Source organism: Giraffa tippelskirchi, chromosome 4, assembly GCF_054371585.1.
Source record: "Giraffa tippelskirchi isolate mGirTip1 chromosome 4, T2T-mGirTip1v1.2.pri, whole genome shotgun sequence".
Classification (NCBI taxonomy): Eukaryota; Metazoa; Chordata; class Mammalia; order Artiodactyla; family Giraffidae; genus Giraffa; species Giraffa tippelskirchi.
Window position 1 is genome coordinate 181,728,545 of NC_137278.1, and position 25,375 is coordinate 181,753,919.

At 36.7% G+C, this 25,375-nt stretch overlaps 1 protein-coding gene across 50 annotated transcripts in view; it reads left to right on the forward strand.

Moving 5' to 3' along the window:
• Window positions 1-25,375, forward strand: part of SOX5 (SRY-box transcription factor 5) — a 1,114,103-nt gene that overhangs the window by 973,961 nt on the left and 114,767 nt on the right. For all 50 annotated transcript variants that reach the window (XM_081482956.1, XM_081482931.1, XM_081482958.1 and 47 more), the window contains one exon: window positions 20,984-21,069. In XM_081482956.1, coding sequence (XP_081339082.1) covers window positions 20,984-21,069 — 86 coding nt within the window. The remainder of the gene's footprint in view (window positions 1-20,983; window positions 21,070-25,375) is intronic.

Here is a 25,375-nt window from a genome sequence, read left to right on the forward strand (position 1 = left end):
CTTGGAAATAAATTTGAAAGACTAAATAATGAAGGTTCCAATTCTGAATTATAAAATAAATATAATCTACAAATGAATTGGTTCGAGTACACTTTGGATGGTTGAAGACTCCAAGGACACAGTCCATTTGCCTCTGCTGGAAAGACTGAGTGGAATTCTGAGCTCTCAGTCGAAGACTTGAACCTGTGAACTGCAAAGCTTGTATCCAGTAGATATTTTTGAAATAAAATGTGCATACCTTTTATACCCATAGAACTGTTTTATGTTGGCAGGAAGACTTTTGTCCTGGCTCACCATAGGAAAAAATCTACGAAAATTTAAAATGATTTTGAAGATGTATGTTGGTTTTAGCTCAACACTTTAGACTTGAGAAAGACATTTGAGATAAGGTGGTTGAAGGCCATAAGTTTGGTCAATACCAATTGCTCTGACCCCAACTTTCAGTTCTCTTTTGGTAACACACAGCCTCCTCATACCCCGTCTCGCACTCAGGTTAAGCACTATTCCTTCAGAGCATATAGTTGATAGGCAGAAATAAAAGGAAGAAGTTCTTCTCTTTTTACTAATGACTCTAGTCCTCTGCCTCTCTTCTTTCTATTTCGGTGTAAAACTTCTAGCCATGTAATTCTAATAGATGCTTTAGAAATTTTGGACAGGAAGATATTTTATGTGGAAATTTAAAAAAATCTACAGGAAGGCAAAATTCAATAGAATAGCCACACACACACATACATATATATATGTATATATATATATATGTATGTGTGTGTGTGTGTGTGTATGTATATATTAGACAATAAACAGTTGTAAAAAGATTGGCTTGATAGTTTTGGCCCAAAGTGTCAAAATGAATGTGTCACATAGCTACAGATATTGTATCTTCCCCATAGATGGGCTGTAGTGCCCAAACTGTGTGCTAAAGTACCAGGGTGCTGTAGCTAATTCACAGGGCACAGAGGATGTTTTAAAATTTCAAGGAAAATACAGAGGCATCTCTAAAACACTACAGAAAAGACATGGGTTGTTTGGAACTTGTTGCTTAATAAAATGGGGCAGTTGGACATTTCTTTTGTCCTAAGGGTGCCATGAAAGAATTATTGAGCCATGGATGGTACCTGAATCTAAGACATTTAGGAACTTATGGCCTGTTATATATTCATTTTAAGCATTATAACTTTTTAACTTAATAGTTATTGTTGTTGACCTATCACATTACAACCACAGAATAGAATATTGTAACAAAATTTACCTTGCACTTATAGGGATATGTGTAATATTATACAGATAAGCAATTGATTTGCCTCATCATGCCACTTTGATTGGCCTTGTGCAAGTTATTGAGCTTCAATTTCCTGACCTACAAAATGGATTAATTTTACCGAATTTTTATGGAGATTGAATGGGATTATATATGCAAGAGTGCCTCCCATTGTGTCTATCTCATTAGGTTATTTAAAAATGCTAAATACTGAGCATAATACCAGCAAAAACTGTCTCCCCCCACCAAAATAATATTATAGACCCACACCCAGCAGTTAATGACATTTCATGTTCTACCTATATAGGATCAGATTCATTCTGCCACACCTGAATGACGTTTCCTCCGACTAGGAAAGTATTATTGTTTAGAGAAAAAGTATTATAGTGCTAATAGAAACATTCATCTCATAGGATACAATCTTAACCCTGTTTTAATTATAATCACCAAGTTTTAAACTTTTTATCATTTTCCACTCACCTGTTAGAGCTCATGTTGGAAAAGATCATGTGATTTTTTAAAAATGTATTTAGTCATTGTTTTGGTTGTATGAAACTAGAAATATATTCACATATTCATTCTGCATTTTAACACATTGATTAATTTTTCAGAAATATGCTAAATAAAATAGCCATATAAAATTACTGATTGAAATATTTAATTGCCTTCTGAGATTAGCTTAAATAAATGGAAGTCGATGAGCCAAGCTTAATAAACTTAAAATATGCTGTATTTACTCTTCATCAGTTTTCCGAACAGTATTTCCGCTTCCAATAAAAAAGGAAACTCTCAGTTAATTAGTTCCTCATATTCCACGATAAAATTAATGTTTAGGAGTTAAATACCATAAACTTCCTCAGGCACATTTGCTGATGTGTTCCTGTTTTTAGTTAATGTCATATGTTTCATTGTTTAATGGGGGTATCATGTGGGTTTCATTATATCTCTCTGGTGCAGAAGGTCCATGTGTCTGGCATTTTAGGAGACTGCATGCTAATTTCTGATTTAACTGTGTCAACTGTGTCAGCTGACATATAGGTCATTGACAATCAGTGCTGAAACAATCACCAAATCACAAGCTAAAAACTATTAACATGGTATGCTTTTATTGAACTAACAAAATAGGAAACATGTGTTGTCAGGATCACATACTGTAGATTCTTTGTACATAAGCAGAGAGAAGATGTAATCATATCTTCAGGCTTCTGTGTGTGTTAGAATTATTGTGACCAGCTCTTCCTCTTCCCTCGCCTCGCCTCCCCAAATCTTAGAAATCAATGATACTGGGCAAACATAACTCAGTTTAAAGCTTTGTAAATATTTATTTTTGTAAAGAAGAGTTTTGTAACTAAAGAGTCAATCATTTAAGTTCTCATGTTAGATTGGTGGCATTAAAATATGAAATGATTAAAAAGTAAAGAGAACTGAGTACAGAAATTGTGTGGTGACAGCCACCCTCCAGTTCCCATGGATTAGATGTTTCTAGGTCAGTAAAATAGTTGTTTTCCTTTTTGCGAAATAATGGAGTTTACAATATTCATCACTGAGAAAAGATATATATATATATACACACATATATAGATATATCTTTATTGTGACAGTGTCAAAACTTAGTATAGAAATGATAGCCTATTTCGTGCCTTATTGTTTACATACAGAGAGACATATTAATTTTAAGCAGTGTATCTCTGAAGTAGTAACTGTGCTGTATTAATAACCAATATTTGGTCCAGTCTCCCCACCCCACCCCCACACACATACACTACCACCACCAAAACACACACATACAAGCAAAGAAACAAACAAAAAACACAATAGCCCTTTCTATGATAAATTCTTCAGACAGATTTCATTAGACTAAAACTATAATCTTTTAATCCATCTTGTTTGCTTTTTAACAGTTAAGAACATTAAGAATGCCTTCAGTTAAAATATGAACTGATTCAGCTCAGTGTTTTCTTTTTGACATGAGTCTCGTTCCTGATACCATAGTAGTTCAGATTGGCTAGTGACACTGTGTTTCAGCCAAGAGGCCTCAAAATGTATTACCTTATGAATTTGTATCCTAGTCCTCAGAATTCCAGGTTTGTATTAGAGTTGCCACAGCAAACATGGAATCTCATCTTAGTAGTAAGCTCACACTAAGGTCATCAAACTGTGTAAGCCCAGTATAAGTATAAGCCCAGAAGAGCAATATATTATTTTATTTGAATAGACGTAACTGTTAACAATACTGGACAGCTCTGTTGCCCAGTAAATGTGCTCTTTCACTATAGAAAGCTCCACTAGAAGGCAAACTTTAATCATAATATTGATGGGAAAATATAGAAGCAAAAAAAGTATTTAATAAAACAGTGTAAGATAGTATCTTGTTTGTAACTCTATGATAGAGATCTGTTTTCCATGAGAACTGAACAAGTCATGCTCCTGAGACATCATGAGAATCAGATCCTGTATTAGGTTTAACTATACTATAACAAGCAGAAACAATACTAGCTTAAACGTGGAAAAAGAATATTTTTTACTCATGTAACAATTCAAGCATTGTTGACGTGGTAGCTCCATGGTATCAGGTCCTTCCTTGTTGTCTTATTTATTGTATGGCTTTCCACAAACTGTGGTTCCCATCTCATGGCCTTAGGTACCTTCTCCAGCTTCTGTGACCCAACTCCAGCCAGTGCAAAGGGCAGAAGCTGGGAGAACTACAACATTTTAAACAGTACTATTTCACTAATAATTTATTTTTTGCTTTATTTTCATAGAACATATTTAAACTTTTCTAGATCCTATTTATATAGTCACCTCATAACAACCCTTCACATTTTTTCAAATATATTTAAGATAGCATTTGCTGTCTGTACAAATATCAAATAATGTAGCTAAACATTATTTGCCTGTGCAAATATAACCAAAAAAAATCATGGCCATCTTTCTTCCATACAGAAACTAAAAGTTATCTGCCTACACTCCTACCCTCCTATCTATAATCCCAATCTGCAGATTGGGATTACTGTTAACAGTTTGGTACCTGTTTTTTCCAGAACTATATATATACCATATACACATATATATATAATATACTCATGCATAAATATGTATTTATTTATATGCAGGAGTGAGAATATCAGTGTATTATAATATATGCTATGATATATATATATATATACCTCATATATGATATGTACTATGTAATATATAATGTATGGGAGGATAAATGTTTCTGCTATATTCTACTTATAAATACAACAGAAAATCATGGCCATCTTTCTTCCATACTTTCAGACTTAAATTATTCTGCATCATGTTTCATTAAACTGAATACACTATATTTTATGTTCCCAAGCAGTTAACATTTAAGTTTGTCTACAGTACTTCAGAGTTTTAGACAATGCTACAATAAACATATTTGTGTGCACGTATTTGCCCCAAATGTATTATTCCTGTAATCAGTTCCGTGACCAGAATATGGTGTTTTTCTTCCATATTTTTTTTTCCTTTTGAACATTTTTCACCTGAGAGATTATCTCTAATTCTAATGCTCTCTGAGTTGGTTAATGGAGGGTTTAAAACTTTTAAAAATTGACAGATCTGAGTTAAGCTATGAATAAGCATCAGTGAGATTTCTAATCTGAAACTGTTAATTGTCTCAATTAAATAAACTCTGTCAGAAAAAAAATATTATACAAGGTGTCAAAAGATGAGGTAGTCCCAATCCCATTTCATATTATTCTGTGCCTTTGGGCAAGTCATTTTTCTCTTTGCACCTTAGCTAGTCATCTTTAAGGTAGCTCCAGTGTTGTCTGCCCTACATATTTCATAAGGAGATCATAAACATTAGATAGGACAAATCTGTGCATTTGTAAACAAGTTAAATTATTCTATAATGTATCACTGTTTTCTTCTTTGGAATAAAAGCTATGACAAACCTAGACAGCATATTAAAAAAGCAGAGACATTACCTTGCCGACTAAGATCTGTCTAGTAAAAAGCTTTGGTTTGTCCAGTAGTCATGTATGGATGTGAGTTCAGTTCAGTTCAGTCACTCAGTCGTGTCCAACTCTTTGTGATCCCATGAACCGCAGCACGCCAGGCCTCCCTGTCCATCACCAACTCCCGGAGTTTACCCAAAATCATGTCCATCGAGTCGGTGAGGCCATCCAACCATCTCATCCTCTGTCGTCCCCTTCTCCTCCTGCCCTCAATCTTTCCCAGCATCAGGGTCTTTTCAAATGAGTCAGCTCTTCACATCAGGTGGCCAAAGTATTGGAGTTTCAGCTTCAACATCAGTCCTTCCAATGAACACCCAGGACTGATCTCCTTTAGGATGGACTGGTTGGATCTCCTTGCAATCCAAAGGACTCTCAAGAGTCTTCTCCAGCACCACAGTTCAAAAGCATCAATTCTTCAGCGCTCAACTTTCTTTATAGTCCAACTCTCACATCCATACATGACTACTGGAAAAACCATAGCCTTGACTAGACAGACCTTTGTTGACAAAGTAATGTCTCTGCTTTTTAATGCTATCTAGGTTGGCCATAATTTTCCTTCCAAGGAGTAAGTGTCTTTTAATTTTATGGCTGCAATCACAATCTGCAGTGATTTTGGAGCCCCAAAAATAAAGTCAGCCACTGTTTCCATTGTTTCCCCATCTATCTGCCATGAAGTAATGGGACCGGATGCCATGACCTTAGTTTTCTGAATGTTGAGCTTTAAGCCAACTTTTTCACTCTCCTCTTTCACTTTCATTGAGAGGCTCTTTAGTTCTTCTTCACTTTCTGCCATAAGGGTGGTGTCATCTGGATATCTGAGGTTATTGATATTTCTCCCGGTAATCTTGATTTCAGCTTGTGCTTCCTCCAGCCCAGCCTTTCTCATGGTGTACTCTGCATGCAAGTTAAATAAGTAGGGTGACAATATACAGCCTTGACATACTCCTTTTCCTATTTGGAACCAGTCTGTTGTTCCATGGGTGTGAGAGTTGGACCATAAAGAAGGCTGAGCATAAAAGAATTGATGCTTTTGAACTGTGTTGGAGAAGACTCTTGAGAGTCCCTTGGACTGCAAGGAGATCCAACCAGTCCATCCTAAAGAAAATCAGGCCTGAATATTCATTGGAAGGACTGATGCTGAAATTGAAGTGCCAATACTTTGGTCACCTAATGTGAAGAACTGACTCACTGGAAAAGACCCTGACGCTGGAAAAGATTGAAGGCAGGAGGAGAAGGGGACAACAGAGGATGAGATGATTTGATGGCATCACCGACTCAGTGGACATGAGTTTGAGCAGGCTCTGGAAGTTGGTAATGGACAGGGAGGCCTGGTGTTGTGCAGTCCGTAAGTTCGCAAAGTCAGACATGACTGAGTGGCTGAACAACAAGAGCACAACAACAAATATCATTATTAATTATTAAATGTAGCAACCCTTTTTCAAAATTCAGAATTTGATATGATGAAAAGGATTTCAGGAATTTACCTACCTTAGGTCACTCTACTTGCATTATTTTTTATTTTTTAGGGGGAGGGAAAATTTCATAACATTTCTTAATTTCCAGAGGTCTAAAATTTACCATTCTTGGTGAAATCTGTAGGCCAGGAGTTATCACAAGTATCTATTCCATAGTTTTATTATTAGAGGGGTTTAGGAAGCTTCCTGTAGACTCTGGATACACTGAACAAGGAAGGATGTCTATCATCAAAGGTGTCAAAAATGGAGTGCTTTTTAAAAAATGAAATACTTGCTAAACCATCATATTAAAAGTGGAAAATAAAAGAGAAATATCATTTGAATTGGTCTTTATATATATATAATATATATATTTACTTACTTATTTTTATTTTGCCTGGGTCTTTGCTGCTGCATGCAGGCTTTCTCTGGTTGCAGAGAGTGGAAGCTACTCTTGGTTGCAGCGTGCAGGTGTCTGATTGCAGTGGCTTCTCTTGCTCTGGAGCACAGCCTTTAGATGCAAAGTCTTCGGTAGTTGTGACACACAGTCTCAGTTGCTGTGAGGTATGTGGGATCCTCCTGGACCAGGGATCAAACCCGTGCCCCCTGCATTGGTAGGTGAATTCTTAGCCACTGAACCACCAGAGAAGTCCCTTGAATTGGTCTTAAGTGGCTTGTATGAATGCCTCTCTTCCAAACCCCTACTTTTATAATGCTTTCATCATTTTGGATGCTTTTCTCTGTGCCATTCATTTCTTCAAAATACACAGAGGCAAAATGTAGACAGCACGCTCATATAGATGTACATATAGAAGCAGTTCCTTAATTAATGAATCTCTTTGTACAGCTTAAAATGAGTTACTGTGCAATACTTAAATGATGTCTTGGTTGAAATGGTGGAATACAGAAGGAAAAGGAGACTTGTTTGATTTATTGTCACCTTTTCAGGGATACTCAGATTTCTTAGATAACTAATCCAGGAATTTTCGTTGGTACTAGAATTCATTAGATTTATGGACAAAAAGGTGAGGAAAAGATGCAATAATTTTTATATGCAGAAATGTCTTCCCATTTTAAAACATGTTTCTTGAAGAGTTTATAAATTAATCTCTTACTAAACTAGCCAACTAGGTAGGTTAACTATTAAATTAATTAGGGTAAAGTTTTCCTTTACAATGCTACATTAAGAAGACAAAAGTTTATTTTAAAAAAGTCTCTTACTGAAAAAAATTTAGCTATGACAAAGCAGTTAAGAACTAACGCTCACCTAAAGATATCTTCTTTTTAAATAGTCAAAGGAGATAATTTATTAATTCTACTTTCTCAAATAATATTCATATGAAATATTTATATTCTTAACTTATTTTATGAGTTACTACAAAATATTAGCATTTTTCATAAAAGATTTCAAATATTAAAGTAATATTATACTATTCTAGCAAATCTAGAAAGGCTTTACAGGCTTTTTTACCTTTAGAAGCCCTTTCACCTTTATTGTGCCATTGTGCTCAGTCATATCCAACTCTTGGCAACCCCATGGACTGTAGCCCACCAGACTCCTCTTCTATGGAATTTTCCAGGCAAGAATACCAGAGTGAGTAGCCATTTCCTCTCCCAGGGGGTCTTCTCAACACAGGGATCAAACCTGCATCTTCTTCAGCTCCTGCGATGGCAAGCAGATTCTTCACCACTGAGCCATTGGGAAGTGAAGTGATTGGAAACAGTCACTATGATGAAGGATTTTGTTTTTATCATCTGTTTACATATAAAACATCTTGTTAAAGAAGTTATGGTACATATACACAATGGGATATTACTCAGCCATAAAAAAGAATGCATTTGAGTCAGTTCTAATGAGGTGGATGAACCTAGAACCTATTATACAGAGTGAAGTTCATTCATAAAGAGAAAGATGAATATTGTATTCTAATGCATATATATGGAATCTAGAAAAATGGTACTGAAAAATTTATTTAAAGGTCAGCAGTGGAGAAACAGACATAGAGAATAGACTTATGGACGTGGAGAGAGGGGAGGAGAGGGTGAGATATATGCAAAGAGTAACATGGAAACTTACATTACTATATGTAAAATAGATAGCCAACGGGAATTTGCTGTATGACTCAGAAAACTCAAACAGGGGCTCTATATCAACCTAGAGGTGTGGGACGGGGAGGGAGATGGGAGGGAGGTTCAAAAGGGAGGGTATATATGTATACCTATGGCTGATTCATGTTGAGGTTTGACAGAAAACAGCAAAATTCTATAAAGCAATTATCCTGCAATAAAAAATAAATTAATTTAAAAAAAGTCTTTTCTAGTAGATACCTTGACCATATTCAGGTACTTTAACAGCATCATAATAATGGGTTCTTATTCATGAACAGAAATCATTTTAAGATTTAGGAAATTTATATTGTTAACTTAATATCCAAGGGGATATGAAAATATACAAAAGAGGTAAATTATAGAATATTAGACAAGAATGATTTGATGTGTGAAAATATGTTACAAAAGATTATTTGACTACCTCCTTCAAGTCCTTATTTCTTCATATCCTTAAACTCTAGGCCTCTTTTTCCAGCTTCATTTTCTATCCTTCCTTGATATCATTGGCAGCAGATCTAAAACACCAGTATTGCTTGTGTTAAACCCTGTACAAAAAACTAATTGGTTCCTTATTTGTATAATTATTTGCTTACAACCTATTTCTTCTGTTAAGCCTTAAGCTTTTGAGGAAGAGTTGTCATCTGTGTTTGAAATTTGTTAATTTCTTAATTAAATAAGATATTGCTTCATATATTCAGTCCATAAACATTTTATAGCCTTAAATGGTCAAGGCACTATGCTAGAAACTGGGAATTTAAAGATTAAGTAGACATAATTCTGCCTTAGGATGCTAACAGTCTGGTTGGGGAGAGTGAGATATAAACAGATGTGATATAATAGAGCTATGCATAGAATTTTAACAAAAGTGAGTGGAAAGGGAATGAATTCAAAGCTAAGCTTGGTAGAAGGTGTCAGGGAAGGCTTCTTGGGGTGGGGATCCCTAAAGGATGATGCCTAAAGTCAAATCCTAAAGGATGAAGGGCAACTAAGCAAATAAAGTTATTGGAGTGAAAGGATACAGAAACAACACTCCTGGTAGGAAAAAAAAAAACAAAACAATCAGCCTTGATAAAGGCTGGAAAACGCAAGATGAATTAGAGTATACATGGACCTTTAAGCAGTTTGGTGTTGAGAGTGAGCTTTAAGGTAAGAAATGACAAGTGAATTGTTTGAGGACATAAGAGGAGACCAATTCAAGGAAGTATTTATAAACCTTCTATGTTGGCTGAAAGTGTTAGTCATTCAGTTGTGTCTGACTCTTTGCTACCCCATGGACTGTAGCCCTCCAGGCTCCTTTGTCCATGGAATTCTCCAGGCAAGACTATTGGAGTGGGTAGCTATTCCCTTCTCCAGGGGATCTTTCTGACCCAAGGATCGAACCCCGGTCTCCTGCATTGCAGGCAGATTCTTTACCGTCTGAGCCACCAGGGAAGCCCCAAGCAACTAAGGCACTTCTTTCTAGCCAGAATCAAACCAGCAACCTAAGGATGTCCAAATTTATGAAGTCTATAGGCCTCCGCTCTACCAGTTGAGCCATCAAAGGGTGAACTATGTTGCAGGAACTGGAAAACCATTTCAGGGCTAAAAATCAAGGTTGAGGTCATACTGGCATTTAACCATCAATCCATTCATTCATTTATTGATTTCATCCATGTCAAGATATACTTTTCTTGTTTACTTTTAAACAACTTTTTAGTGCTTAACATACAATATGTACCTAGTAAATATTTATTACCATTTAAGTACAACCAGTGAATACTTATTGTGTACCTGTAATTAGTGCCTCTGGAAGCTGAGTAGAGAATTCATTTCTTTAGCAGAATACTGAAGCTTGGGAACCTGACTGGTAGGTTTTCCAGCAGTAAGAAATGAAAACCTAGGAGTTAAAAAAACAAAGTTTGTAACTGATCAGCCATGAAAGATTAAAGGAAGGGAAAGATCAAGGACACTTCATATATGCAGCCTAGGTAACTGGGTGTCACCAAAATTAATAGGAATACCGGGAGTAGAAGTAAGTCCTGCAAGAAGGGTGATTAATTAAAGTAACTGTGAAGATTGAACTTCCTATGGGACAGATGGTGGGGGTCAAAGGAGTTGTCCAAAACTGTATGAGAAGTATAGGCTGGAGTCATTCATTGAAAATAGTTTGTATATGGTCTTTGGACCAAGAGATTGGATAAGATCATTCAGATAAGGGAACTCAAATGAGGAAAGCCAAGCACCAAGGATTAGACCCCAAGGAATATCAATATTTAAGGAAGGAGTGAAGGGAGGTAGAACAGCCTATTGCAGAAATAATAAAGTCGGCATGAACAGGGTATGAGGAGAACCAGAAAAGCACATTATAAGAAAAGTCAAGAGTGTAATGTAGTTTGAGAAGGAGGGAGTCATTAACAGTATCAGCTGTTACACAGCAGTGTTCATTCAAATTTGGCAAATCAAAGATCATTATTTCCAGGACAGTTTGTGGATTGAGAATTAAATTGTAGTAGAAAGATTTAAGATTATCACTGAAGACTAGTTTCCAGAAAGTTAGATAAGAAGAAAGAAAGTAAATAAATGACTTCTTACTAAGGGATTTTGGAGTGTAGATAATTGGTTGTTTTTTAGAATAGGAGGTAATTGTGCATATACTTAGGGACATGGGATGAATAGATTCTTACCTTGGCATTTGAGGTGCTTCACAGACTCTAACCAACCTTCTGAATATTTCTTGATACTGTATGTCATAGGTTCAACTGCAGGCTAGTTCATAAAGACATTTTATTCATTCATTTGTCTGATCCTTACTTTTAGGCTCAACTATTTATTCATTCAGCAAATATTTATTGAATATCTACTGTGCACTAAGCACTGCAGTTTTAGACTTCTCTCATCTTCTCTAGTTATTTTTCTTCAAAGCCTAACTCAAGACCAGCCCCTCCTCTGATTCTTCCTTCAGTGATTTCAGCTCAAATAAATCCCTCTTTTCTTTGGTAGTTGCTGCCTTTCTTATTCATATATTTTAATCTTGAGGTTTTGATTCACTTCACTTTCCATATTAATGGCTTGTTTTGTAACTGAAAGGATCATGAAGGCAAGGAGAACTGGACCTTTTATTACTTTGTAACCTATATGCAATATCTGACACATGCTAACTGAATGAACATTAAATGAATATATCTATTTTTAAAATTTAAATATATATTTGTATTATGCTCTATAAATGTGATACTTTTCTTACCACAGTGGTAAGTACTATAGTACTTACTATCTGTGAGAGCCTGAACATTTATTTTTAATTTGTAGAATGAGAACGATAATCTACCTTACTGAATTGTTCCAAAGATTAAATGAGATTTTATACACAGATCAGTAAATATATTCGTTCATATATGAATGGATTTATATGTGTATATTTATATGTACATATATGTAAAATATTTTAACAGTGCCAAAAATCAACAAATATTAGTTGCCCACATTTCAAATCAGTGGGAGCATAATGAATAATTCATAATTGATGTTGGAACAACTGATGTTGAACCACTTTGAGTAAAAAAAGGATTGTTTTCCCTAAACCACATCTGACAATAAAGTATAAGCCCAAGTACAATATTTTTCTCCCCCCTCCCTGTATCTCTTTTCTCCCATCAAACTGGCCATCAAATGTGTTTCCCCTATCCTATGTGTTCCTTCCTCTCTTTCTCTTATGATTAGTTTCGGCCATTATCATTTCCAACTTGATTTACTGCAGTAGTTTTTAACATGTCTATTTGTCTCCAGCCTCTCCCTCTTCCAATCGATTCTACCCCTTGCCACAAAATTGATCTATCTAAAACACAAATCAGACTGTGTCACTTTCCTGCTTAAAACCTTTCAGCAGCTTAAGGTTGCCTTCAAAGTAAAACATAAGACTCTGCAAGATGTGTTCTACCCGCTTCTTTAGCTGCAGAGCTTAACATTCCCTTTCTGCATCAGACACACTGAGACTATTAAAATACTCCTGGAAGTATAGGGGCTACACGGATAATGGCCATTGTTAGCACTGTGCTATGGATAGCATGGGGCTCCTTCCAAGCGGAAGGAACCCACAAGTTCATCTGTTGGCCCAGGAAATGAAAGAAAGCAACTTCCTTTGAAAATTCCATCTCTAGTGTCCTTTTCGATTGAGGACAAGAGGTGAAGGGGTAGACAGAGGATGAGATGGTTTCATGGCATCACTGACTCAATGGACATTATTATTGTTCAGTTGCTCAGTCATGTCCAACTCTTTGTGACCCCATGGACTGCATGCAGCACACCAGGCTTCCCTGTCCTTCACCATCTCCCGAAGTTTGTTCAAACTCATGTCCGTTGAGTCGGTGATGCCTTCCAACCATCTCATCTTCTGTCGTCCCCGTCTCCTCTTGCCTTCAATCTTTCCCAGCATCAGGGTCTTTTCTCATGAGTCAGCTCTTTGCATCAGGTGCAATGGACATGAGTTTGAGCAATGTCAGGGAGAGAGTGAAGGAGAGGGAAGCCTGGTGTCCTGCAGTTCATGGGGTCACAAAGAGTCGGATACAACTTAGCGACTGAACAACAACAACAAGTGTCCTTTTTAACTTCATCTTATCTTACACTCCTATAGAACTCCCTCCACTGGGAAGTTAGAGTGGTAGGAGTGGGGGGCTTTTAAGTATTAATCTGAAAAGATGATTAATAAGAGCAATCCTGGTTGCACTAAGTGGTGGAGGCTTATTGTGTGACTTTTCAGAAGACATGGAAAGTAGGCGGTAAAAGGATCCTGAAAGATAATTTGTGGTGAAGTGCCATTTTTTGAGATAGTTTAACAAATAACCTTCCTCAATGCTCTTTCCAGGTTAATCTACCCTACCTTCTTCTTTTCTGGAAGTTTCCAGAGTGCCTTTTGCACTGTTCGACTTTTCTCATTGCATCCCTGGATTAGTTTACATGTTCATTTCTGTAACTTTTATAGGAACTCTTCTAGGGCAGGGATTGTGTGTGTGTGTGTGTGTGTGTGTGTGTGTGTGTGTGTGTGTGTGTGTGTTTGCATTTGTGTATACATTTTAATTTTTATAATGCCACAGACTTTCCAGATCATTTATATTAGTTCAGTGGATGAAAGGGTTTGTGAAGGTGACCCTGAGCAAAAACATGCTTGTTTTTGCTTTTGACATTCACCAAGTAGTATTCAACATTTTTGTGACTCCATGGACTGTAGCCTGCCAGGCTCCTCTGTCCACGGGATTACCAGACAAGGATACTGAAGTGGGCTGCTATTTCCGTCTCCAAGGGGTCTTCCCAATCCAGGGATCAAACCTGAGTCTCCTTCATTGGCAGGTGGATTCTTTACCACTGAGTCACCAGGGAAGCCCTTTGACAATCTTCCTCAACCTAAATAACTTTGTTGTTTTTCTTACTCTGTATATAGAAAAAAAAAAAGAGTCCCTTCAATAGTGTCACTGGAAAGAATTATTATCTAAGTATTCATTACTTTTTACTACTAATATATGTAATATGATTTCTGAGGGGTTATTGGGTTATTTACTATTAGATATATCATTTATATCAATAGATACTCTAAGCTAGATTGTATTTTGGAAACTATTGATTAACATGCCTCAGTGTATTTTTCAACATTTTGAAAAATGTTAGTTTTGAGCTAGAATTTTCCATACTTGGCTTAAAAGAAGACACAAATTAAGTTTTGGAAAGGCTTAAGGAAAAACTGTTCAAATGGTTAAAAACCTAGGAAAGAGTAGAAGAAATTACTTTCGGTGAAAGTCAATTTGAATAACTACACATAGTCAAACTTTAAAAGTCAGAGTTTTCCATCACAAAACAGACCAGTTGTAACATTTTATGCAGTTTATTGAGAGATGGCGTAAATAGATGACAGTATTTACTTCCGTAAAAGATCTTTTTTTCCCCAGCAGTTTCTGAATTTCTCTTTCCCCATTAAGAACCACTCTTGACCTTATGTTGAAGTCTTATAGATTATGTGTCCACTTCAGAACACTGACACATGCATATAATACATTTTGAATCTCCTTCATTGAGTTAAATTGTTATATTAGCCTTTTGCACATTTATAGTGTTTGTATTTACTTTGTAACTGGAGCAGATTTCAGTCAAACTAGTTCTGGATGTTTTCGGTCTGAAACATTGATAATAAAGTATATATGCTTCAAGTTATGTATGTGAGTATGTTGAATGGAGATAGGTGCATTAATATGGTGGCTTAGACACAAACCTTTTGAAATTAGTTGACATCCTTTTTTGATTTTATGTTTATCTTGAAACTATGTGTGATTACAGGTATATAAGGGCAACAGTACTCTTTTTAATTCTTGCTGCCAGTTTTTTTTTTTTTCCCCATTCACTTTAACATCAACTACATTGATATGAAGTTGCTTATGGCAAACATATTGTATGAGTTTGCTAAGGCTTCCATAGTAAAGTAAAACAAATTGGTTGGTTTACACAACAGTAGTTTATTTTCTGACAGTTCTGAAAGCTCAAAATGCAAGATGAAGTTATCAACAGTATGGATTTCATTCTGAGGCCTCTTTTCTTCCTGTAGATGCTTGTCTTCTCCCTCTCTCCTCACATAGTTGTCCTTCCTCCTGCGTTGCTTGTGTCCTAATCTCTTTCTATAAGGACACCAATCATATTGGATTAGAGCCTACTCATATGACCTTGTTTTATCCTAATTACCTCTTAAAGGACATATCTCCAAGTACAGTTACATCCTGAGATACTGGAGGTTAGGACTTTAACATATAAAGTTTGAGGGGACACAATTCAGCTCATAACACACACATACATTATTTAGCTTGCATGTGTAGATGTATGTTTACACATTAATACATGTACAATATGGCATATGAATAACATTATAGTTATGTACATATATATGCATATTCAAAAGAAAGAGAGCCATATTCATTTTATTAGTATATATTCGTGGATGTAGGAAATGAAAAATAATAAGATTCTAATATGCATGTTCATTTTTAAATGTTATGGAATAGTGTAGATTTTAACTAATGAGTTTAAATTGGCATGCAATACTCAATTTGTTATTAAGAATTATATGCTAATAGTTGGAAAGTGCTCTAAACACCTATGTGGGTATTTGCAATCAGCCCAAATTTATGAGTAAATCTGTATCCCTAGGTTAGAATTCGGAGTCATCTTTAAGGTCTTCTGTTACTTAACCCCTTTAATTAAACTTGTTAAAACTTCATTTCATATCCTTTGCCTTTTTGTAGCCAAATATCTTCTAGTCCAGATTACGAAAAGTTTCCCAGATCCTTTGCTTTCTGTCTCTTTTCCTTTTATTCTATAAGCTGTGAGTTAAAGTGGTTTTCTCTCCATTCCTTCAACATATCACACCTATGCTATGATACATTTCACCCTTCCTAAAACATCTCCCCCCCACACCTGCAAATCTTCAAGGCCACACTCACTCTTATTTTCACCTTTTATTCTTTAAATATTGAAACCTGGAATTAGTTCTCCCTTAAGTCCTATTCCCCACTCCAGTACTCTTGCCTGGAAAATCCCATGGACGGAGGAGCCTGGTAGGCTACAGTCCATGGGGTCGCTAAGAGTTGGACACGATTGAGCGACTTTACTTTCACTTTTCCCTTTCATGCACTGGAGAAGAAAATGGCAATCCACTCCAGTATTCTTGCCTGGAGAATCCCAGGGACGGCGGAGCCTGATGGGCTGCCGTCTATGGGGTCGCACAGAGTCGGACACGACTGAAGTGACTTAGCAGTAAGTCCTATAGCACTGATGGTCAACTCAAGGAATTTCTTTTCTAAGAGAGACTTGTAGTAAATAGACAGAGACAAATACTGTTTGTTTTGTTGTTTTTGTCTCCCATAAAAACCAGCAGAATTCTAGTCATGTGGTAGATGATGTAAGTGCTTATTAATTGATTTTCAACAAGTAAATTATATAAAATGAATTATCACTCTGAAGAGCACCATAGCCTCTAAACTTTTCCTGTCATTCCTTTTAACATTATAATCATTAAATAAGGAATATAAGTGAATGCTACAATTTTAAGTATTTAAATAGTTCTAATAGTCATAATATATGCTGTTTGCTAGTTTACCTAAATGCAGATTCAAATATCTAAACTTCCTTTATAAAATCAGATATAGTATCTTCTGGATTAAATATTTAAAATTCCAAATGATAAGTAAAGCCTTGTCAGGTAACATCAGTTGTCCTGTTTCCTGTATCACCGTTTTCTTTTCTATGTATGATTTTTCTTATTAGTATATAAGCGTGCTATCATTTTTACAAATAGATACCTTTCTAGTAAAGTTTTCTTTATCACGTGTCCTCCAGTACCTATTGCAAAGTGTGTCACTGAAATTGTCTTCTTTTAGCACTTCTGCAGTGCATATAGATAGTCTGGAAATCTTGTTAAAATTTAAATTCTAATTCAGAAGATTTATGCTTGCTACTTTAATAAATTCTCCCAAAGCTTAGTGGCTTAAAATAAACAATTGTTTGAACACAGTCATGTTCCAGCTGGTCTTTCACATCCTTGTAAATCAAGGTGTTGGCCTGGGCTGCAGTCATCTCTAGGCTTGACTTGGGGAGAAATCCGCTTTCAAGCTCCCTCCCTTGGTTGTTGGCAGGCCACCTCCTTTGCTTGCTGTTGGCTGGAAGATATCAGTCCTTTGCAATGTGGGCCTCTCTATAGGACAGCTCCCAATATAGCTGCTTGCTGAGAAAAGAGGTGGTGGAGGAGCAAGCAAGACAGAGCCAGAGTTTTTTTTGTAACCTAATGTCAAAAGTAATAACACATCGCGTCTGTGTATTCTGTTCATTAGAAGGTAGTTAGTAGGCCCAGTCCATAGGGGGAGGGAATTGCACAAGGACATAAATACCAGGAAGTAAGAGTCACTGGGGCTTCCATCTTAGAGGCTGCCTGCCACCTTAGATTTGGGGTACAGTCTGAAATTCTGCTGGGCTTCCCCAGTGGCTCAGTGGTAAAGAATCCGCTCTCTGTGCAGGAGTCACAGGAGACTCAGGTTCAATCCCTGGGTGGGAAAGATCTGGAGGAGGGCGTGGCGACCCACTCCAGTATTCTTGCCTGGAGAATCCCGTGGAAGACGAGCCTGGTACTCAACAGTCTATAAGGTTGCAAAGACAGACATGACTGAGCGACATAGCATGCACACACGCACTGAAATTCTGCTAACAAACTCCTCAGTGATGCCAGTGCTGCTTTTGAGAACTTCACTTTGAAAAGCAAGGATCTACACTTATTATATTCAATTCCTATCTTCTATTCATTCTCTACTGATCACACTCACTCCAGTTAGGCTTTCTTAACCCTTGCTCCATTGAAATTGCATTTGAAAAAAGTCCAGCATTTGAAAAAATTGATTATTCTTCCTGAAAATCTTTCTTTACTTGGCTTCTGGAACACCAAATTTACATTTCTCCTCTGTTTTTCTGCTAGTTACCTATCTTCCTAACTATAAATGTTAGGATATCCCATAATCCAATCTTTGGAGCTCTTTTTTTAATCTGTAGTTAACACTTGACTAGTTATAGCTTAAATTCCAGGTATATGCTGACCACTCTCAAATTTCTGTCTCCTATGTGGATTACTCCTCTAAAATCCTAACATGTTTATCAAGTTCCTCAGTGAACACCTCTACTTGGAGACTGATAGTTATTTCAGGCTTGAACTGTCCAAAACAGAACTCTTTATTCTTTCCCCTTCATTTTCCTCCCAGATAGGCCCAACCTGGCAGTTTTGTTTATCATCTGTGTTTGCAAATCCAACAAATAGTTCCACTTCCTAATCAGCTGTCCAGTGAAAAACCTGGGAGGAATCTTTGAGTCTTTTCTAACTCTCATATGTAAACAATCATTAAGTCTTGTCAGTTTTGCTTCTTAAATACCACTTGACCTTCTCCATCATTCTTTATTCCAGCATCACCACCCTAATCTGAACCATCATCATATATTATACAGAGTTCTGCGTCTTTTTATTATTGATGACAGCTTCGAACCTCTAGCCCAAGGGGTTTTACTCAACCCATCTTTTTCCCATATTAATGGTTTCTTTTTCCCAGTAGGACAAAATTTAGATTCTTTATATTGTACATAAAGTCATTCATGATCTGGCCTCTGATTCCCTCTCCAGGCCCATTTATCTCTACTTCCCTGCCTGTAACTATACTTAAGCAGTTCAGGAGCTGAGCTATGATATAACACTCTCATTTGACCCTGAGTCTTAATGAAAATTATTTTCCTTCCTGAAATGCTTCCCTTCTTTGCCTGGCTTGCTTTCACTTAATTCAGGTTTCAACTTAAATATGACTTCATCCTAGAGGGTGTCTTTGACCTTTTAGACTGGGTTTGAGGTACCCACAGTACAGTCCATAGCATTGTATACTTCTTAACATTTACTTTATTTTATACTAATCATTGAGTTATCCTTTGTCTTTTTCTCCCATTAAGCTGTAAAACCAGATCAGCGGAAATAGATTCGGGTATTTTGAAGCCTGAAACATGTAATTTTGGGGACTGTATTTAAAAATAAAAATATGGAAATTACATATATGTGTGTGTGTGTGTGTGTGTGTGTGTGATCTACATTATGGGCTTCCCTGGTGGCTCAGTGGTAAAGAATCAGCCCACAATACAGAAGATGCAGGTTCAATCCCTGGGTAGTGAAGATCCCCTGGAGGAGGGCACAGTGTCCTCTCCAGAATTCTTGCCTGGAGAACCCCATGGCCAGAGGAGCCTGGAGGGCTACAGTCCATGGGGTCACAAAGAGTCAGACACGACTGAAGTGACGGAGCACACATGCGTGATCTACATTTTATATATATATATGTGTATACACACACACACACACACACACACACACATATAAAGTAAAGAAAAAATATTTATTTATAAAAAGGATCACAACAAAGTAAAAAATTAATGAAGCTGACAGATATAAAAACATATGACCCTGTGAACACACTGCTAGGAGCCCTTTCCAGAACCCAAAGCTTAAGCTTCATTAAATTTCCAGTAAATACACCTCTTGACACGAGTCTTCTTGAAAGCTCCATTTCTAGTGTCAACAGCACTGTTTAACACAAATCAGGTACTCAATAAATATTTTTGAATGAATTATTAACTGAGTTATTTGCAGTTATATTCTATACATTTGACATTCAACAAGTTTTTCACAAATTATAGTTATACAAAAAGCTTTATATATTAGAAAATTGTTCTTACAGTTATTATTTTCCATTTTTGCTACAGTTGCATTTCAAATGACTAATAATGTACATATGTGGTAGCATATCACTGGGCTCTGTGTAGATATCCATTGTACCTCTTCACTAAGTGGAAAAAATGTTTTGTTTGCATCAAAAAATCTTCTATAATATATGTATAGATGTTTGCGTATGTCTGTATTTTTATAGATCATCTGTATTAAAACTTTAATTTTTAATTGCTTAAATTTTTTAGTGTTTTAGGTATTCCCACAAACAGAAAGCCTTTGGGGAAAACCACCTATATTCTTTTTCTTTTACAGTATATTTTTTAAACATTTGTCTCTGGAAATAAAGATAACTAGTATTTTACATAACTTTTAAAAATGCATCAGATTTTTTCTTTATAATGAGTTTGTCCATGGAACATTATTTAAGAGGTTATTTGAATCAAGACAGTAACATAGCATTCAAAAGATAAGCTACTTGGCCTAAATATTGAGAGTTTAGTTTGTTAAAGTAAAATTAAGTTTAGTTAAGTTCTTTATATAATAACATTTTAAATTTGCTGAGGACTTGGTGTGCTCATATCAAGATTATCAGGTGTGATGTGTGTGTGTGTGTGTGTGTGTGTGTGTGTGTGTTATAAAGTGCAGCCCTCTGATCAATGCGCACTTTTTCCTCCCATTTTCCTAAATACATCATGAAAAAAGGATGAGGTTTCCGCCTTAATTGCTTGTGCCTTTTATTCACATTCCTCTCTCAGCCAGAATTGTGAAAAGAGTGTTAGTAAAAAGCTGCACAATAGAGCTTTTCATTAGGCCTAGGCAAGGCACACAAAAGAAGGCTTTTGGAAAGAGTGAATGCATGAGTTTAATTTGCAGGTGGAGAGTAGATAAAAGGTGCTGACGCCTCTATTATTCTCTTACGTAGGTGACCCTTACCCTGTACAGCTGATCCCAACTACCATGGCAGCTGCTGCCGCGGCAACACCAGGCTTAGGCCCACTCCAACTGCAGGTAAGTCAGGAAACAATACACTGGAGACAAAGGTTAAGTAAATATCGAAAACAGCTATTATCCAGTTAACGCAAAATATAACTGACTAGTGATATTTGCCTCACACTTTTTTGTTTTTGAATTTATGTGTACTGATTCTCAACCCAAAGTTGGTTTTTTTGATTTTTAGTCCTGTTTTCTATACTAAAGATAACTTGTAATTTTTTTATTGCCTGGTATGATTTAACAAACTGAGCTGTAGTTTTACTTTGACTACTGTATGTCATAATTTCATCACAGAATGTTCGTCATCAAGATAAAAAGAAGGAAAAAGCTACAAAAGATATTCAGATACTTGTGGATCAAGACAGCTTAACAAAAATTACATTTAAAATTGTTCAAGATGCTCAGTATTTTTGAAGCACTCTGCAGATCTCTTTATTTTCCTGCTAATGCCAGCTCAGTTGGATAAGCAAGAATAAGTAGACCAAATATGTAGATGCCTAAATGAACACAACTTTATCCCAACATCCACTTTTTTTGGCCCAGCAGAAGCTATATTCCCATTTATCCTTGAATGTCAGTGATAACTCTTATCAGATGCCCAAGTGACTTTAGATATTTTGTCTCTGGAGTTGGAAAGAATATCAATTAAATTATATTACAGGTATCTTTCATTAACTGTTTAAATCTTTCAGTCAGCATCATACCACCCTCATTTCTGTTGTTTGGGACTTTATGGTTACATAGTTAATGGGAATAACAAATCATCTAATATTAGGATTAATCTCCCCTTGTGAGAAGTGTTATATTTTCCTTTGCCTGAAAGACAGTATGCTGGTAAAGTCGAGCATGAAGCACTCGTGCTTTACAAAATTAAGTTGTATTCATGAAAGTGCATTGTCATGATAGATGACCTTAGCCTATAAGGAAAATACAGTTTAAATAGTAGCATCAAAAGACAGATGCATCTGGTCGGCACAGAGAATTGTCAGAAGACGTGGTGGGTTTCTGAGAAACTGGTTGAGTCTCACAGGAGGGGAACACAGGAGGAGCTGAGACATACTGTGTTCTACAGAGGTTAATAACAGTCATTCCTATTCTACCTTTTCTCCAAAAAAAACTACGGTGTGAGTTTCTGTTTCTTTGAGCTGGAAATAACTTTAGGAAATGTTGGAACCATGGGGACAATAAAAGTAACAACATTTGTTATCCTTTGAAATCTGAAAAATAACTACAATACAGAGAAGTGGCTATAATAGGTAAAACTAAAAAGAGTAGTGGGATTAAAGGAAGAGGGAAGAACATCCAGCAATAGATTTGAATGTGGAAAATAGGAGTTTTAGAGATCTAGGCTGTCAGTTTTCAAAACAAATTAGACATTCTCATTTCCTTTCACCATTGGATCAGTGATGAGAGGGAGCACAGGCAAGCTGGAGGTATCTCCTGTTTCATTGTTATATGCCAGTAGAAACCGGCTTTGCTAGGTAGCAGTCCGAACTTATTTTTCTAAAAAGAATAGTATTAGAATATTTTTACACAAATTAAGTTTTATTTCTGCCCTTATGATATGATATCAGATTGCCTTAAAATGTAAGTATATGAAAACTGTGTTTATCACAAAACAAGAAAAAAGACACCAAACATATTTGCTTTTGCTTCAACTATGATAAAGAATCTGCCTGCCAATGCAGGAGATGCAAGAGATGCAGGTTCGATCCCTAGATTAGGAAGATCCCCTGGAGGAGGAAATGGCAACCCACTCTAATATTCTTGCCTGGAGAATCCCATGGACAGAGAAACCTGGTGGGCTACAGTCTGTCAGGTCTCCAAGAGTCAGACACGACTGAGCACAGCACAGGGCAGGCCAGCTATAATTTGATCTATAAATAGGATAAAGATATTTTATGTAAGGTGGCTTTGTACACATTAAAATATATGAATTTTAGTTAGGAACTCAGTTTGGGCTTCCCAGGTGGCACTAGTGGCTAAGAATCCACCTGTCAACGCAGGAGACGAAAGAGACTCAGTTAGATCCCTGTGTTGGGAAGATCACCTAGAGGAGGAAAGGGCAACCCACTCCAGTATTCTTGCCTGGAAAATTCCATGGGCAGAGGAGCCTGGCAGGCTACAGACCATGGGGTCGCAAAGAGGTGGACATGACTGAGTGACTGAGCACACACAAACCAACGCTGTGGAACAATAAGAAAATTAATTATCTTACCTTTTCATGATAAGCCCTTAACTTCTATTAAAACACAAATACACACACACACATACATGCTTTTTGCTTGTGATTAAAAAGAAGTACTCAAATCCAAATACATATTTCAAGCACACGTCATAGCAGAGTCTGGCTTTTCTTTGAAGTGAACTTACTCTCACCTTTGCTCGGGTGTCTACACCGGCTTACTTTTCTACTGCCGTCCCTAACACTATATTCACAGATCCATAATCTTGACTTCAGCATTCCCCAGAGCTGCGAAGCAGACCTGCATACTCTTCCTTCCCTTGCATTAAAACAGCATCCAAATTCTTTTCTTCTCCACAGACCTTCCCAGACAGGGCAGGGAAAAGCTCCCTACAATGTCTAGGCAGAAGTCTTCTCTTAACCCTAACCCAACATTCACTCCAGTCTTGTGAACTTACTTCTGTGAAGCTTCATCTAAATGGAGTATAATATATGAGCCAGCTTTAATTTTCTCCCAATTCTACTTTTAATTATACTGGTAAATCTCCATTTTTCCATCGCTTAATAATACCTGGAGTAGACTTCGTCACTTTGGAGTCCCTTTCAGTAACTAAGATTATCTTTCTTTTATGGAAATTCAGTCCCATGTTCTTATGCTAGGTTCTCTGGTAAGGCTTTCATACAAAGATTAGCTCATTTAATTCTTGTTGCAACACTTTGTATTATGTCTTAATAACTCCATTTGACAAGAAAACTGGGTCACATAGTCCAATATCCATGTTTTTAAAGCAATTTTATATGTTTTTCCAAATGCAGGAGATTTTCTTTTAAAACTTTAGAGATATTGCCCTTCTTTAGATATTTGCTTATAACTCAGTAACTTGGTAATAAAATTATGACAATAAGGCTGATTAATTGGTACTCATACAAACCCTATATATGCATTACAATACTGAAGGAAATAGAATTCATAATGATAGCTGTCTACTTCAGACTCTGAATTTTCTATTTCATAACTCTTTACACAGATAATGTGTTGAATTCAAGCTTCTCTTTTTAAACATCTAGATCTAAGAAAGGACTCTATAAATATATTTCTACTCACAGTTGACACTGTTTACCTACCATTCATTTTCCTTTGAAATTATCTTTTGTGCATAATTGTTCACACTTGGAAAATAATAAGTAAAACCAATAGCCAAGACCTTTATTAAAGAAGAAATAATGTCAAGTACAATAGTCTTAAAAGACAAGCAAAATGACATGTTTTAAATTAGACCACTATTTATTACTTAAATATCGCTTCATGTTCCTGGATAAAATAAGAAAACATTTTTCATGCAGTAAGAAATACTTTGGGATTCCATGGTGGCTCAGATGGTAAACAATCTGCCTCCAATGCAAGAGACCCAGGTTTGATCCCTGGTTTGGGAAGATATCCTGGAGAAGGATTCCAGGGCTTCCCTGGTGGCTCAGATGGTAAAGCGTCTGCCCGCAATGCGAGAGACCCGGGTTCAATCCCTGGGTCGGGAAGATCCCTGGAGAAGGAAATGGCAACCCACTCCAGTACTCTTGCCTGGAAAATTCCATGGACTGAGGAGCCTGAGTGGGCAACAGTCCATGGAGTCTCAAAGAGTCGGACACGACTGAGCGACTTCAGTTTCACTTTCTTTCTTTCTGGAGAAGGAAATGGCAGCCCACTCCAGTATTCTTGCCTGGAGAATCCCATGGGTAAAGGAGCCTGGTGGGCTATAGTCCATGAGGTCGCAGAGTCAGATGCTAGTGTCCAGCTAACACTTTCATGAAATACTTTACATTAAAAAATCACCTTACTATATATACTTTTTAGGAGCAATTAAAATAGTCTCTGTGCCTGCTTGGTCATTCGGTCATGTCCAGCTCTTTGTGACCCTATGGACTGTAGTCCACCAGACTCTTCTGTCCATAGCGATTCTCCAGGCAACAATACTGGAGTGGGTTGCCATTTCCTTCTCCAGGATATCTTCCAGACCCAGGAATCGAACCCACGTCTCCTGTGTGTCTCCTGCATTGTAGGCAAATTCTTTATCACTGAGCCACCGGGGAAGCCCCTAAAATAGTCTAAGTCTTGTCAAATATTTATTTTTATTTTCATAG